At 35.6% G+C, this 17749-nt stretch overlaps 1 protein-coding gene and 1 long non-coding RNA gene across 2 annotated transcripts; one reads left to right on the forward strand and one right to left on the reverse strand.

Annotated features, from left to right (window-relative positions):
• Nucleotides 1-1795: 1795 nt before the first annotated feature.
• LOC128237251 (uncharacterized) lies at nucleotides 1796-9449 on the reverse strand. Its single transcript, XR_008261539.1, has 4 exons — nucleotides 9403-9449; nucleotides 3882-3982; nucleotides 2888-3148; nucleotides 1796-1853 (listed from the first exon to the last, which is right to left on the reverse strand). It is a non-coding gene; the product is annotated as an uncharacterized LOC128237251 (long non-coding RNA).
• A 585-nt stretch (nucleotides 9450-10034) lies between these two features.
• On the forward strand, nucleotides 10035-16954 carry LOC128238608 (uncharacterized). The gene is made up of 6 exons (XM_052954703.1): nucleotides 10035-10374; nucleotides 12026-12087; nucleotides 12662-12732; nucleotides 13361-13603; nucleotides 14781-14888; nucleotides 15845-16954. Exons 2-6 carry the CDS (start codon nucleotides 12058-12060, stop codon nucleotides 15999-16001), a joined length of 609 nt encoding a protein of 202 aa, XP_052810663.1. The 5' UTR covers nucleotides 10035-10374; nucleotides 12026-12057; the 3' UTR covers nucleotides 16002-16954.
• The last annotated feature ends 795 nt before the right edge of the window (nucleotides 16955-17749 follow it).

Genomic DNA, 17749 nt, shown 5'->3' on the forward strand with positions numbered 1-17749 from the left:
GATTGACTAGGGCAACATCGTGTATGAAAAGGATACGGACGTCAAAATTGATAAATGTTCGATACGCATCAATTAACTGTTTATTTACTTGTACAAAACATATCAAGTATAAGCACGGAAGAGAATAAGCTTGTTCTTCCGGTTTCTGTATCTTATTTTATGATTTTGTATCGAAATGTTTTTGAAGTTATTGTAATTTGTTATCGATTGCGTTATAAAATGCTTTAAGATGTTTGTTACCATTCTAGTTCTTCTTGGTGCACCTACTATGAAATAAATATATTTTCCTCGTATAGAATTTGTCCATAGTTCCCGAAGTAAGAATACAGGTCAGATGCCGTTTGAACTCGTAATGTATGGTGTCTTTGGAAATATGTTTTGCGAATGCTCACACTAAAACGTAGTCACCTTTTTGTGGTATTCGATGGATAAATCCATCAAGGGCACCTTTCTGATAATTTAATAGTACTGGATTACCAAGGAAACGAACCCAAGCGTAATATTCTATCAGATTTCATCGCAAACCAGCTTAAAGAAATTGGTATAAAAATATAATAAAATAAAACAAACAAACAGGCAATTAAAATTGTGTTAGAATAAGCTCAGTTGGTCATGTGACCTTTTCCGCGGGACACAAATGCTATTCACCATTATTTACCAAATATGATCAATGCTATAAAACCAAGCGCAGGATGACCGCATACGGTTTAGGTTTGTGTTCGCAAAAGGCCACAGGACCCTATTCGATAGATAAAGCGAGACAAATGTACTAGCAAAAAGTACGTATTTGTCACACATGCACGCTTAAATACTGGATAGAATGAGTATACATCCACCTAATATCCCTGCAGTCATCTTGTCTTTACTTGTGTATAAATGATCAGCTAAAGGTGGAACGCAATTAATGTAAATCGATATTATCCGGCTGAATGAAATGCCCGAAATATGCTTAAGTTTCTGTTTATATACGCCGTTTTAAGATCAGACACCACTAACTAATATTATATATATTTCATTGTCAATTGACCAATTTGACATGCCAGATAACAATGATTTCTAGCGATTCACGAACCCCATCACCATATATTGAGAGAAAGTTCCACTTGTGATCTAAACTTTAAAAGAAAATCAGAAATAAGTTACGCCGGTTTTTTCCTAAGATAATAAAATTGGTTGAACGTGGCCACCGTGTAAAGGGTAAAATGACCACATCCAGTGTACGCGGATAAACAATGCGGTGAAAATGAACACAATAAAACGTAGATCAAGTAGATCCAGCATGTTCAGTCTATGTTTGGAATCACAAACCATTCAGCTTCAAAACCCATAAATATGGAAGGTTGCCAATAGTCTGAGACAGTATAACCATGTTTTGATTCACTGCCATGTGTTAATGAAAAGAGTAAGACATGTAACAATGCGAAGGCACTTTCGAATCGGTGTAATTTGCCCTAAACCACTGCGTTTCTACACCACTCTAATCGTTCGTAGTAATACTACTAAATCGTCTAGTACACACATGACTCATTCTAAAACACTCAATACTATGTTTAATGTGCGTCTGAGGGATCAGTTCTCCAGAATTTATATTTGGTCAACGTTTTTCAATTAATAGTACTATGCTTGAAAAACATGCCTGAGTATATCTAATACGCTATTCTGCTAACGACCTAGAGAGTGCATATCACTTCAAAAATATTATCAAACAACAAATAACTCGTATAGACACATCAGTTATGGAACACCATATTTTATTATTTCCATTCTACATAGAATAGAAGCACGGAAACATGTTCTTCTTCATTCTTTCTCCACCACCGCACCGTAGGCCTATAAAACGTCTTCCGTGCAAGCTGGAATCGAAAAAAACAACAGTGAAATATATGACATTTTCAGTTTTGTGGAGTAATTATTAGAGTATTTGATAAGAAACCTTTTGGCGAAAATTTGAGGTCAAAATCTTAAGTATAATTATCATAATGATACTTTTTGAATATTTAGCAAGGTACTAGCTGTATATGATTTGTTTTAGGCTGCACAAAAGGACACGTCTTTTTGGGCCATATGACTCCCATATTTATTTCTCTCTGAGTAGCCCGTTATTGCATGATTTGTTAGGGCCGATTTCATGGATATAATATCTATATTGTCTTATGTTACGATGGCCTCTTTGAATTGAGGACTTATCAAGAACATTTGCAATCTGTTTTTTCGTGAAACTCGTCCTGATACGGATGGCCTACTCAGATTATATTATGAAATGACTTTCTTCGCATGGTTTTATTACAAATAGTATAGGATACAAAATCCATATTAGGCATTATTGGCTTCTGTCTCAGTTGGTCGGCATATTAAACCCGGTCAAATGTAGGGAACATGTGCATATACACCTGGGCTGGTATTCAATATGCAAGTTAAGTCAATCTTATGGTCATATATCACTGACTTCATTCACTGCAATAGGGTCCGTTATTTATATAACGCAATCCGGTTAGCTACATCGTTCTTAGATCCGATTCAGACTAATTATAAAATATCATCCTTGTTATTATAAAGTAAAACAAATTACGAGTATGGACTTATTTGTGTATCAATGGGAATTGAGTGATATAATGATTTTGTCTGCTTATAATCCATAAAACGTTTAGTCACTGCCTTTATTCAGTAGAACGAAGTCCGCAGCACTTCGGATTAAACTGAAGCAATGCAGTGTCTTTTAAATATAACTCTATTCCTATTGGTCAACAAATAGTTGCACCCACTTAATATAGTCGTATATATTTTCAACACTTTTCTGTAAAAAGGTTCAAAAATATTTACTATTAATAATTATTATCATAATGTTAAATTATATTAATTTTGCCATGTTAATAAGCTTACAACATACGTAAACCGATCCGGTTGTAGGTGTTTCTAGGATCATCAAACTTTAGGCCGAACTTCTTCCATAGTTCGCGAACAATTTTGTGCATCGGTGGACGGTCCAGCTTGAAGATGATAATGTCAACAAGCAAGCGATCATAGCAAACACCCTCGATGATGTTGTTCAAATTCGCGCAAGCATATGCGAAGACGTAATCGTCCGGGCAATCCGATGTGAAGTAGAAGCGCCCTGGAGTTGAAGTCAGCGGTGGGCCAAGGACGAATTCTGCGAAGTGAGGAAAAAATGATCATTGTTAAACTAATGTTTGGAATAAGAATGATGTATTATATTTCTTAATGAGCGTTTAGCGTTTCGTACTGTCATGACAGTTTCCATAGAAAATTCCAAACAACAAGTATACTACAGCGGTTTAAGAGAATATTTACCATTCAGACAAAAGCTTGATAGTCAAGAAAAAGGTCCCGGGTTAACCATGATGGCGCACATATTTTCCCGATCTCATTGATTATATAAATTAGTAATAACATTATTTCTACGTATTTTGGAGGGCCGTGGCCAATGATGTAACATCTAATGTGACCATATTCTGTTTCATACGACACATACTGTGTAAAATATCGTAATTTGCTTGATAGCAGACACTTTGGTTAGTTATTGTCTGAAAATACTATTAAATACCTATTAGCTTCAATTGTGATGAAATCAAGTTCTTGAAGGCGATAAGTTCAACATGATACTATTTTTATGGTAAGAGTTATTTGTTGAATATGTTTTGCATATAGGGCTGTATACAATCGAATTTCGTTTGTTCGAATTTCGTTTTCTAGAACTCGCAAGGACCGTTCAGATAACTTCGAGCCATGAAATGTTCAAGCTATGAAATGTCCAAACCATTTAAAGGTCAAACTAAGCAGAGTCGACAATACAAATGTATGTGACATTTTAAGTTCATTTAACGCTTTGCGGCTCAAAATTTGAATTGAATTTGTGCCCTTACCGAAGTCGAGGATAGCCTTTGACTTACTGCTGACCGTTCCGTCCGATATGTTGACCCCTGCTACATTAACAATGCAGCCGGATCCGGGATCTTTATCCAACCTGTCAGGTAAATTTTATTGTCAATTGTTAGTTTAACAGTGATTTATGGGTCCCTTTTGAGAGGTCAAGAGAAGCACCATGAGAGCTCGTAAAAACAACATCCTTGATGAAAAACATCCATTTTGACTACTATATCACTTTCATTCGCATGAAATATTTTTAGTGTGTATGGTTTCTCATCTGCCAGTAGTAAACAGTCAATGTTAAGGAAGTTCTTTCGCGAAACACTATTTGTACGGGTATTTGTGGACGTCTTTTTATGCACTACGTCATACAGGACTTGTGTTCTACGTCATACACGTACTTGTTAAACTCAACTGCAATCTGACCAGTACGGGTAGCTATGCGCAAACGCGTGCAAGTACAAGAATTGTTTCGCAAACTCAACATTTTAAGATAACTGATACCCCCGCCCCCCCCCCCCCCCCCCCTCGTTTAGTGTTAGTTAGGCCTTTATTATTATTGTAATTAATGACCATATATCTTAAACATTTATTTTATCAAAATATGCAACATTCATGATTTAGATAATTTTACAATATTTTTCAACTTATTAGCTGCTTTTTGCTTACTTCCGGAATTATGCAACATGGAGTCCTTGAACAAATACATGGTTTTCATTTTTTCTTAAATATATTAATTATGACTGATATGATTTTTGATATTTTATACTCGCGACAAAGAAAATATGCCAAAAAAAAGAGAAAAAAAAACAGAAACAAAAAGTCGAAATTCACACTAACAAAGAATAAACATTTCATTGCTTAGTGTGTATGTTCACAAGTATAAAATATCCTCAGGTAATTTACATTTTGTTTGCCTGGTCTTCAGGGCAATATGTTATCAATACATCGTATTGATTTGTAATTTACTAATACTAATACCACTTATAAAGTTTTAAACAAATCTGTGTAAAATTAAGGCTTATTTAAAAATCCATCTAAGCATTATTATTGAAGCACATACACGTAAATGTCATCATTATCATCATTATGGTGCCGTCCATTAGACAAAAGACCGGTTGTTACCAACAGACACGGCAAAGTTACATGATTCCAGCCAACCAACATGACAGATAGACCGAGTGTCAGCCCATAGCTACGGTAAAGAGACCGGCTGCCTTCCCATTGACTTGATAAAGAGAGTTGGTGCAAGTCCACAGACACGACAAAGAATGATCGCACCAACCAATTAACGCGGCCAAGATACCCGGTACCGCCTATTGACACGGCGAAGAGACCAGGTACCGGCCTATGAACACAAAAAAATGACCGGGTACCGGCCTATACACACGGAAAAGAGAGCTTAAACCTGCAAATAGACACAGTAAAGAGACCGGGCACCGCTCATAGCCACGGCAAATATACCAGCCAACAGACACAACAAAGAGACAGGGAAATCACCATTGACACGTTATACTAACCAGATGCCGGTTATCAGCCACGTTAAACAGACCGGATACCGGCCAACATACACGTTTAAGAGACCAGATAACGTCCAACATACACTGTAAAGAGACCGGATGCTGGACAACAGACATGTTAAAGAGACCGGATGTCGGCAAACATACCGTTTTAGGGACCGAATGCCAATCCATATGCACGTTAAAGAGGCCGATCTCCGACCACCAGACACGTTAAAGAGACCGCATGCCGGACTACAGAAAAACACACACAAATATATCGGATGCAAGCCAACAGACACGGCAATTGGTATGGCCGAGAAGAAACGGTAAAGAGAACGGGTGTAGCCCAAAAGATACGTTAAAAAGACCGATTGCCGGTCCATAGACACAGCAAAGAGATCGATATCGGCCCATAGACACGGAAAAGACACCGGGTAGCGGCCTATAAACATTATTTGTCAGTATCAGTATTTGTGTACATGTTTCTGTCTAGGGCAAATTACACCAATTCGGAAGTGCCTACCCATTGTTATTTCCATATTTCTTTAAATTGACACATGGCAGTGAATCAAAGCAGGGCTATTCCATCTCAGACAATTGAGCACGTTCCATATTTATAGGCTTTGAAGCTGATGGTTTGTGATTTCAAACACAGGTTGAACCCGCTGGATTTACTTGATCTACTTTTTACTGTTTACATTTCCACCACATTGTCTGTCCTCGTACACCGGATAGAGGATAGCGAAGCACTAGAAATCACAGTTATCTTGTATGCAAATTGGTCAGTTCACATGGTGCTAAGGTCTTGTCCTTCTTATTTGATCAACAAATGATACAAACGAACACAATTGTGAAAACAGTGTAAATATCATCGAAACTGATCCAATTCAAAGATTAGACTAATGGCAAAATACCAATATTTGTTAATCTAACTAAGGTGTTTTTATTTACAAATTCAACAAATGGATTTACTTTTAATCTTAGCTTATACGCTCTTGAAGGATTTGAATGACATTTTAAGCATCGCTTTAACACAGTGGCGATGTAAAAGAACCTTACCTCTGTGACCAATTTTAACCATATTGCCCACCTTAATATGAATAAAATAAGTGTTTCAGAACTAAACGATATTGCAAGAATTTATAGAAGCTGAAAAATGCTTAATTTCAATAATTTGTTGGACTCTTGCACATTCCAAGAACAATAACTAAGTTGCCTGTTGTTCCAAAATTGATTCCCTTGGCATAAGTCATTTAACAAGTGAATGCATCTTGCATCAGAAGTTTTGAATGGAAGTGAATAGAACTTAAAGAATTGATTGATGACTATGTTGATCATAACTATGTTACCATGTTGTTCGCCAAGTTCCTCCTTTGACAAATAAAAATGTTTGGAATTAATTCAAAGCATTTATTATATTTGATTAGAAATCAGGTTGATTGTTATATGTATTTGTACCCATTAAAGCTCGTCAAAGTTATTTACATTTCATTTATATCATGTTTTGAACTCACTTAACTTTGTTTGATCTTAATTAAAAAGGTAATGGGACAAAACTATTGATGGGAACAGATAGCAGCGAGAAAATTAAAATTGTACCAGAACTTCAACTCCTTGACACATACTTTTAAACATATTGTATGTTGATGATCATTTTTCCTTGGTTAAAATTCAGTAATGGTTTCATTTTTGTACATGTACATTGTTGTATATTAAAACACAAAAATGATATTTGAAGGAAACCTATATGATCTGTTTAATAGAAAGGCTTTTGTTCCATGGCCTATATTAGCATAGTCACCCCGCTCAAATTTTAGCATAGTTTTACCTTAAAAATGATTCAGTTGTGGCTCGTATCATATCTAATGATGGCTTTAGTTTAATATATGTAATTATATAGTTGTTCGAACGAATCAAGTTCATTGCCAGAGATGGAAATTTATAAACCTGTGAATATACTTTCCCATATCTACCAGTAAAGTGCAGGACGACATATTGAAGCAAAACGAATGTTGGAGCATTTCATCAAAGACGCGGCTGAATGGAATGATGCATATTGCAGACATCAAAGACGCGGTTATACGAACGAGGTTATACCACATACATACGATTTTGTATCGGTTTATAAAGCAAATGTATTATATGGATATGAATAAATTATGGATAGAAAGCAGTTCAGTACACTGGTCTGGCGAAATGGATTGATACGTGGTATTGATATGATGTATTTAATATATGCGACCATAATTCCTTCACAATGAACGGCGACCGAATATTTGACTAACAACCAACCTTAACACATGTTAGTGGTCAACATTTTATTTTGTCAAACGAGAAGGAAATATTTCTCAATGTTTTCAATACATTCATTTCAGTAAATCAGCAGTCAGCTGTTATTGATTAGAAGCATGTGAAGCGACTGCGTTTCAAACCATTTATTTTTAAGTACATCCTAACAACCTTTAAGTACATCCTAACAACCATTAACATTTCTAATTGATAGGTTGCCACGCTGGTTATGAGATAGTTTGTAGTATCATTTTAGTTATAAGTGTTGTTTTTAACTAATAAGTGACTCTCCCGTTGTTGTGAAGAGAAAATAATCCAGCGATATCTATTACATTGTTGTAAAACGGTTACATTGTTTAATATATCTAATACTGGGTATATATTTAATATTAATTCATTATTTTAAATATGGTAATATGTTACATCATACATTTTCTTTAATTCATTCAAGCCTAAACATTACATTGTATTTATATTTGTCCTCAATCTTTTCATGTTTTACATAAATTTGAGGGAATAAACATGTTGAGTTGACTTAACTTATGGTGCAACGTAACCCCTTTTTATTTTGGTATCGGCTGAAAAAAATTAAGAGAAGAGATAGAATTATTTTAACATACACCAAAAACAATAACACATATTCGTGGTCGTTTGGCTCTGAAATATTGAAAAAACAAACAGTAGGAAAAAAGCACAGGCCCCAAAACACAAACTGCAATGTCTGTATATGAAATGTTTTCGGATATTTAATTGACATATGAGTAATCGGTAAGAAATACCCTTTCAAATGCTATCAAAATAACAAGGGACCACGAAACACAAAAATTGACATTACGACTAATGGCAAATTTAAACGAAAATCGTATTCGTACGTCTAATACCTTAAGAATACAACCTCCATTTTCGGCCAATGTAATTGCAGATAGGCAATAATCATTTTAGAACTTTATTTTTTTAGAATTTCAACTTTCGCAGGTGTTTTCAACGTCCGCCTATTACGCACATGCGGTTCCCCTAAATCGTTTATATTTTATTCAATGAAGGGGGAGGGGGGAGAGTAATAAAATACGCACTACATGCATTATTTCGGATTATAAATTGTTAAAATTTTCATTCGAAACCCCCATGCCAAAACCTTAACAAAATAAAATTAGTTCTGAGGGAGGGCGCCCCTAAGTTACGCCCACTCAAACGTCAAATCATGAATTTGCCCCTGCTGACACTCATCCGATACACACCTACAGTGTCAGAATTTGCGTTGACAAGGTGTCAGCCAAAAAGGTTGTATTCAAAGTGAATTACTAGATAATCTAAAATAATTGCTACGCTCATTCCGTCCATTCTTAATCAATACTATTTTACTTCATGTTATCTAACTGTTACTTTAGAACACACCCTCTATTTTCAGCCTTTGGAATTGCGGATGGGCAACCATCAAATGCTAGGCTTAATAATTAAGAAGTGTTAATGGGTCCGCCTACTGCCACTTTGATCGCGGAAGGAAGGGACTTGGGCGCTCACGCCGTCTATTATTTATCATTAAGATTAAACTTATTATACTCTTACTTCTCTACTTAAGCCCGTTTCAATAATCATTTCAGTCGATCTAAGTCATATATCAAAATTACCGTAATAATATATTTTCGGTATTTTGCTACAAATTTGCGTGGATTTAGCCAGAATTACAGATTGACACAAAGTTAAACGAATAAGAACATCAACTTACTGTCAATTGTGACGTTATTACCAATTTAAAACTATTTGTGTTACCACTAAGATTGATTAGTTAATGAAACGTGCCCCTGAATACTAGAATTCTGATTGCTCAATTGTAGTGGTGAGAAGACCAGTTAAAAAGCTTAAATCTTGTTTGAAACCGTATCGGTTAAGGCGACTATAAATAAATTGGTAGATTTTCATCCCCGTCCGCCCTCACATTTTTTCCGCCGCCCCTTTAAATTTTATTATCTCAAATAAAGATGTTGTATTGACTTGACCTGAGTTGGGTCTTTATTTGCGTATCGGTCCGGTACCGTACTGGAACGGCGTTGATTTATGCCTACGGTGTCGATACATTCACATGTGAAAAAGGAGAATTGTTACGATCGTGTTCGTGGTTCCTCTAGAAACACATGTATACGGTCCATTGTGCAATAGAAAGAGAATAAACACATGTTGCACGATAAAACAGTCAACTAAGAAAGGATTAAAATAAAATGTCAACCCCCGTCCCCAATAAAACGAGAATCTAGCAATTCATTTATATTAGCCCAAACAAACTGAATGAGACTGATTTAAAAGTCTTTATGCATCAGTGTGCCTCTTAACAAACGATCCGGTCAATCCCCGCCGCCTCACTTCAATGGTTCGAGTGTTGTAAACACAGCCATGTTTAATTGACAATGCTTAACGAAATCAAAAGATGTTTTATCCGAGATATATTTAAGTGTATGACTAATTCTTCGAATAGATCATCCGGGGAATTAACTATTTAAATAATAAGTCGTTAAACATTGCTACAGTTTTCCAACAAAAGGGAATAACAAGTAGCTTACAATTGGTATTATCATAAAGTAATATACATATATTCTCATCAAGTGTATGGTTAATAAAACGTGCGGATCGTATTTCAATAATTAGCTGCTACAATAGTTTTATTGTTTTTAAACAAAAAGGATCAACAAAAAGCTTACCATTGGTAAGTACAATCATAAACTAATTCATATATTTTCACCATTGTTTATTTTTCTTGCTAACAAACAACAACTTGTGGGCACTGTCGGATAAATGAGTCTGTATGAGATATAATTGACACTTGTAAAAAAGTAACAAGAAAATAATATACTTTTTTTCACAATAAGGAAATGTTTCAATGTATGTGCACTTGAATATGTCACAGGTATTAAATGGAGCACAGTGGTGGTATTCAATATGCTGCTAAATCATTTTTATGGTCATACCCAAATGACCTCATTGACTATACCTATAGGCTGGGGTTTTTTGCCACGCAATCCGATTAGCTACATCAATATTAGATTAAATCAAGAACAATTTTGAAAACCATCCCCTGCACCTCAATTCTACATATATCATTGGTCAGATAGTAAGTGAGTGTGTATAGGTTGCAACAAGATGTATATAATTAGCATTAATAATTATCATTAAACAAACGGTGTCGTGACTATTTAGTTCTCACATTTGTAATGTGTATTAGTTTACATCGAACGAAAATTTGATTCTAACTATGTATATAATGGTTATTTATATATAACTAAGATAGTAATTATTGGCTCAAATTCCTCGTTGGCTCAAACTGAATTAGAAGGGCCGATTTATTTATAATGAAAGTTAACATTCTGGCTTGGCTAAACTTCTCCGAGGCTCGATGTATTTTGCCGGTCCCTGGCAGTTCGAACCAATAGGCTTCGACTGTATTGAACACCCGGCTGACCCTGGATTTGACGTAAGAGGGGAAGCACTAAAGCCCGTGTGCCCCGTCCCAATGAAAGGATGGTTGGAGTTGGGAACGTCCCCAACGAACTGGTTTGGTAATTGTAATCTTAAATGGTGCATTTGGGTATAATTTAGTCATAATGCCTTAACCATAGTGACATGAAATGTTCACTTAGATCCGCCTTTTCAATTAAGGAATGAATTGCGGGGTTAATGTCATTATCGGGGTATGAACGCAATTGGGTTGGTCAATGTGTGTGGTGTCCGAAGGACTCCACGCGTACTTTGACCAACCCAATTGCGTTCATATCCCCAATAATGACATCAACCCCGCAATTCATTCCTTATATTTACACCAATAGTTCATTATTTCATTCAAGAATTATTAAAAAAATACTTCATTTCATTTAAGAAAACCTTTCAGTAATCCGTTCTTACCCATTCTGTAAATAGAACGACCCGACTATAACCGGAAACATTTTTTTTTCAAATGACGTCACAATAACGCGGGAAAAGATCAACAACTTAAAATCACTTTAAAACGTAAAATTGAAACACTTCTGGTACCAATATATTTAAAATATAATAAACTAACACTTTTAAAAATGTTGATCTATATTTTACGGGATCTGCAGACACAATACAGCCAATAACAAGATCAATAGCTTTCATGTATATTGTTATGCAATGAATTACGATCCGAACATATCCGAAGATGTTGCGTTCATCAATTGATAAACGCAATTGCCGAAAGGCAGTTCATTTAAGGAATGGAAGTTGAGGTGTAAATATTACTTATTGGCGTTAACAACGTTTTCGATCTGCCAGTTTGGTGTTGTGGTTGTTTTTAAAGACAATTTATTTATAATTATAAAAAATGACCTTTAAATCTTCAGAATATTGGCAGAAGCCCGTCAAAGACATAACCATGGCGGATTGTAGCAAGACAAGGATAATGGTCTGTATATTGTTTTAATTTATCTAAAATTTGACTTTTTTTGATTGTTTTTGTAAACATCCTTGTTGCCTGACAAAAATGATGAACGTTAATAAAAAAAACAACAAAAAAAAAACAACAACGTGAAGTCAAATTTAGCTAATACGTATCAAAATGCGTATTGGTCCGACATTTCAGATTTTTGTTAAAGTTAACAACGGGATTAACGACATCGTTGTTAACTTCTAAAGGTGAAATATTTGATGATATGCTCATATATCTAAATAAAGCAAGTACAAGAAAAGTTTTGTACAATCGGCGCATTCATATAGTAAGTGTTTATAAAGTGTAGTTTCCACAATCTTATCATATCTTCTAGGTCTCTTTAAAACTTTTTTAGAAGTTATTCGTTGGCATAAACTGTTTCCTAACTAACCATGTCCGATATGATACATCACCATACTTAATTGATTCATAAAAAGTATTCTTTGAATGTAAACGCTCGATAATCGTGACAAATTATAATTCGCATATCTTAATCATTAAAATAAATGATTAAGCAACTGATTAGACAGGATATAATATCTTATTACAGGCAATCGTGTTAGGTGTTGTCTGTGTGGCTTTTGCGGTGGTTATAGCTGTATTCATTTACCGGGAATTAAGGTATGTTTGTTGAATAATGTATGAACCCAATTTCTTTGTATTTAGCTGATACATGTACATGAGTTGTACAAATTAAATTTAAGAAACTTTCGTTTATGGTGCATGTTTAAGAATTAAATTGAATTAAGTTTAACATATACAACTGGATCTCAAACACTAATACTAACATTAAAGGCGCAAAATATAGGTTGTTGGATGTATATTTATTTTACTGCATTATTAAGCTAAGCTTGTTTGACTCTAACGATAAAAAAGCATATCATTTAAAGTTTAAACAGGTAAAAAACATATGCCTTTATAAATGCGTTGTGTCTTTACTTATAAGCTTCGTGGTCCGAATTTTCCGGTTAGAAAAAGCGCAAACATATCGCTAATATTTTTTATCGGTACAATATGTTTTTGTTTATTTTGATCATCAACGTCAAATGAGTGATACATAATGAAGCAATACAATTAAAAATATTTATGCATCAACCTATATTATGCTCTTTAAACATAATAACTAGATCGGTAACATATGTTATATGAAAAATGTATACACGCGGAAATACATTTTGAATTATAATTGTATCACCTTTTGACCTAAGTAATTGTTTCTTTTCCTTCTAACATACACTCATTGTTTCAGACATCGAGATTCTACAGAAAAGAAGATCAACGCTGAAAACATCAACTCCTTCTTTCCGGCGTACTTTCGATCTCCCGAAGAGCAGCGGTTATATGAGGACAGCTACATGAGTGGCCTAACAAACAGAACACTTGTTAAACCAAGCATATCTGATCCTACGAAGGATTGCAACTTTAACTGTTACGGTGCCCCTCAGCGAAGGAAGCGACAAGTGGCATCTGTAGAACATGGTTGTTGTAAATCGTACGTAATTTCACTCTTGTACCATGTTTAATATTGTGTCCTTTTCTTTCGCCTATAAAATATTTCACATGACAGAACGGTAACAAGTGGGCGGAGCCTTACTGTTCAATAATTAGCTTGCTACGCTATTCACATACACAGCACGCTAGTTATCGAACGTTGTCCTTGACTACATGGACAAATCAGTTACGACACCCATTTCTCTCGATGAAGCGCTTATATTATTTATAACTCGTTTCTCGAAGCAGTAACTATTACTATTTATAAAATGGAAGTATAAATTAAGTTATCGAAAAAGATAATTTGATAATTGAGCAGACACTAGTTGTCGTTACATGTACCGCCTAGGTTCATATACACATTTCGGATGCTGACTGGCCTATCCGTAAACTGCGATATGAGACTCATCGGTGTATAATATTTCTACAACCAAACAGGTGGTATCCTTAAGTTCATATGTTCCTGGTGATTATTATGTTTAGGGTTCCACCCATAATAATGAATGTTCGAAACATGCAACTTGATTATTTGGTGTTGTTAATGTTTCCCTGTTACCACGAGTCTGCCTATACCAAATATCGTAAACACTCCTGGCGAGTATTTTTATGGACCAAGATCTGTTCATGCAAATAATAGCATGCATTTAAATAATACACGTAAAGTAAACAAGACATAAAAAACGCCGTAAAACTCACGAATCCTTACTAGGCGTTTACGTGTATTACCTAGACCAAATCAATGCTGTCAGTCGGCTCTCGATTGCAGCGTTTAGACAGAATAATAAGTTTGCATAGTCCACCCACTGCCTTCATTCTTGAATACTACTTTGCATGTTAATCTAATACACGTTCACGATATGCTTAAATTATAGTATTAAATTTGCGGGCTCGACAATGTTTGTGTTTCAAGAATTTTCGGAGTCGTGAAATACGCATCGCTGCGCTCAACAGTTTTAATGTTAAGTGGGCGTTATAATTTTAAAAGATATGACGGACCGGTCGCTATTACTGATAACGCCGGCTGCTCCACATTTTAACCAATTGCAGTCTTTTACAGGCTGATTCACTATATAAATATATTTATAGAAGTGATATATTTATGTAACTTATAATATTAGTTAATACCATTTGCTAACGGTTCAAACTGAGCCCATGTTTCTTTCAACTATTCTCTTCAGGAGCGTGGCATTTATGGCTCCTACAAAGCGAATCAATGTGAATGGACTGGAACGAAAACTTCTACAGTTTGCTACAAAGAAACAGTACTTCGCCGTACACAGCTGCACGTAAGTAGTAATAGTATTATTATACTTTTAATAACCATGCATTTTACGTCAGGCAGGTGTTAGTCAAATGCATTCACCAGAGGCTTGATAGCCATAAATCTAAGTCAATGAATTGGACGCATAGCATCATCGCTCTCGTGTACGAGAATGGATGTAAGTTGGAGTACCCGGAATCCAGTTTTACCGGCTATCAAATTGTTAAAATACGTTTGTGTTGTTATGTGCCATTCTTGTTATTTTTCACTTTGGCTTTACTTCAATGCGTTTATTCTGTCATAAAACAAGATAATTTTATTTAAGGTATCCAACGAACAATTATGGAAATGTTGGATGTCTGATGACCCAATATTATTTTAGTGTCATTTTAAAGGCTTTGGTGTATAGAGATGATAGAAAACGAAAAAAGTATCGACAAAAAAATTACAAACAAGTTTTTTTTTATCTTGTAAGATTGCAAATCGGTCATTTCACGCCCGATTTAGGTCGAAACAAACAACAAAATTAAATTACTGTAATAACTTCAACTATAATGCTTTTTCGGATATGTATTAGTTATCTGCAAGCAGTGCCCATTCCATCGATACCAGAATCACAATAAGGGGTCATCATGCATCCCAATATAACATTATAACCAATGGCTGTTGCAATGACGAGCTTTTCAAATCTATACATTTGACACGATGGTCTCTACCCTGTATAGCCTAACTGCACGCAATGAAACATTATCGTAACGTTTCTTTAACGTTTTAGTAATCTGCAAACCATTCCTTTTTCAAAAGGAACATAAATAATATGGGTTCTCCAGTAAAAATCAATCTAACATTATCACAAATAACTGTTGCAAATACGAGCTTATTTTTACCTTGTATACGTTAACTCCGATGGCCTCTTCCCTGTACATACTAATTGAACCTATTTCAATGAAATATAATCGTCGACATCATTTTACCTTTCAGTGCGTTGCTCAACTGTGGAGGTTGTCATTGTTCGCAGGAAAACGGTATGTATGTCGGCGTTGCTGTGAAGGATGGGGTGGTAGATCCAGACGACCTAGATGACATAGAGCTGGACTTCTTCTACTTTGATGGCTGTTGCAAGTGCATTAATGGATAACTTCTGGAACTGCTCTCCTCCGACGGCTTATAAAAGTGCATTAAGGATAACTTCTGGAACATCTCTTCTTTGATGGCCGATAATAGTACAATAATAGGGAACATGGAACGTTTGAGTGTTACATTATAGCACATTCTTGTTCAACCACCAAGTATGATGTGGGTGTAGGGTATCTAGATTATGAGAATGATGACATTGAATGTGTTGCTGACTGACATAAGTAATCTTACCGTGATAATTCCAATCCTAGATGTTGGATATGCTAACTAAAAGCGTTGCAACGAATTAGTACAGTTTCGTTTTCGGGTTGCTTTGTTTACAGGTGCTGGTATTAGTAAACACAATTTTAATATCTTTGTAAATAGTGTCAAGTGTTTTGTCTGTTATTGTTTTCTTTTTTAATTAGGCTATAAACTGTACATAGCAGGGCAGAACTTAAGTATTTAGAATTGTCATGTACCATAAGTGGTGCACATTATTCGGCTAAAACCAGTTTTATCTATTTTTGCCAATGTGTTCGGTCATGCATGTATTTTTTTCCGCCTGTTTGGGGATTTCCCGGTCAGATGACCAAAATTAGTGCGCAATTGCAGTTGAATAGTCGCCATTGTCTCGGACAATTGTCTTGCAACTTTGGATTGAATATTCTTCTCATGTTTCCATAAAACTTTACGTGTGTGGTTCCTATTTGTATGTAATAATTTATTTTGGTATGGAAATGAGCTGTACTTGTGTTCATTTGTTTCTTGTACTCTTCTATACGCACCACTTTCAATTGGACCTGGCTGTATTTGAGCCTGTGTGTGTGTTGTCACGTTGGTAATTTCTGTATTCATTTGTATATATGTTATTGTGATAACAGTTCACTTATTTCATTAATGCTATTGTGTCTATTCTCAGGGCCTCTTGTGTAGATTATAAATATACATTGTACTTCAATAAAAACAACAAAAACGAAATTCCTTTGACAAATTGTTGTACAAGACCCTCTGCTTATCCTGATTCACACACATATCCGATGCTTCTAACATGACTCTTTAATATCGCCTTGACCCTGAATAACTGTTCAGAAACACTTCCAAAACACTAAGCAGAATACGATCAGGGGAGATAGCCGAGTAGCTACGAGAGCTCCGAACATATATGCTACACCCAGTCTCTCTTATGCAGTGAACGTTCCAGCCGGTAAAAAAAGTTTTAAAATTCAGAATCATGGTCATTAACTAGGCGCTTGTCACGAAAATGGCCGCGGCATACGAATATTTAATGTGAATTTAAATTTGAAGACTTATATAGTTGTTCCTCAAATCATACGTTTGCCTTATGCACCAGTCAATTGTAACCACGCCCCCCCCCCCCCAGCTCCGGGGAATAGCGGTGACTTTGACTTTCGGTCGAGCCAAGCCCGGGTACGAAATGCTGGTAAACCCCCAGCCAAATCCCCCGCACCCCAGGGACCCTAGTCAAGGCAGTTTTTTGCGCGAATACAAAGCAACGCATTCACCCGGCACTGCGGGGTCACCTGGCTATCCCCGGTATACCACCGGACCTTAGGGGGGGTGGGGGGTGGGCGTGGTTACAATTGACTGTTGCATTATTGTGGTATTTAGAAAATTATCTAGTATACTCTATACATAGAACCATAGGGACCAGAAACAAATTATTTTTGCCTATATCTATATATATAGAATAAAGGGTAACATCGGCTTTTTACATTGACTTTATTTTGGTAAAAAATAACATATTTA

This window comes from Mya arenaria, chromosome 6 (genome assembly GCF_026914265.1).
Source record: "Mya arenaria isolate MELC-2E11 chromosome 6, ASM2691426v1".
Lineage (NCBI taxonomy): Eukaryota > Metazoa > Mollusca > Bivalvia > Myida > Myidae > Mya > Mya arenaria.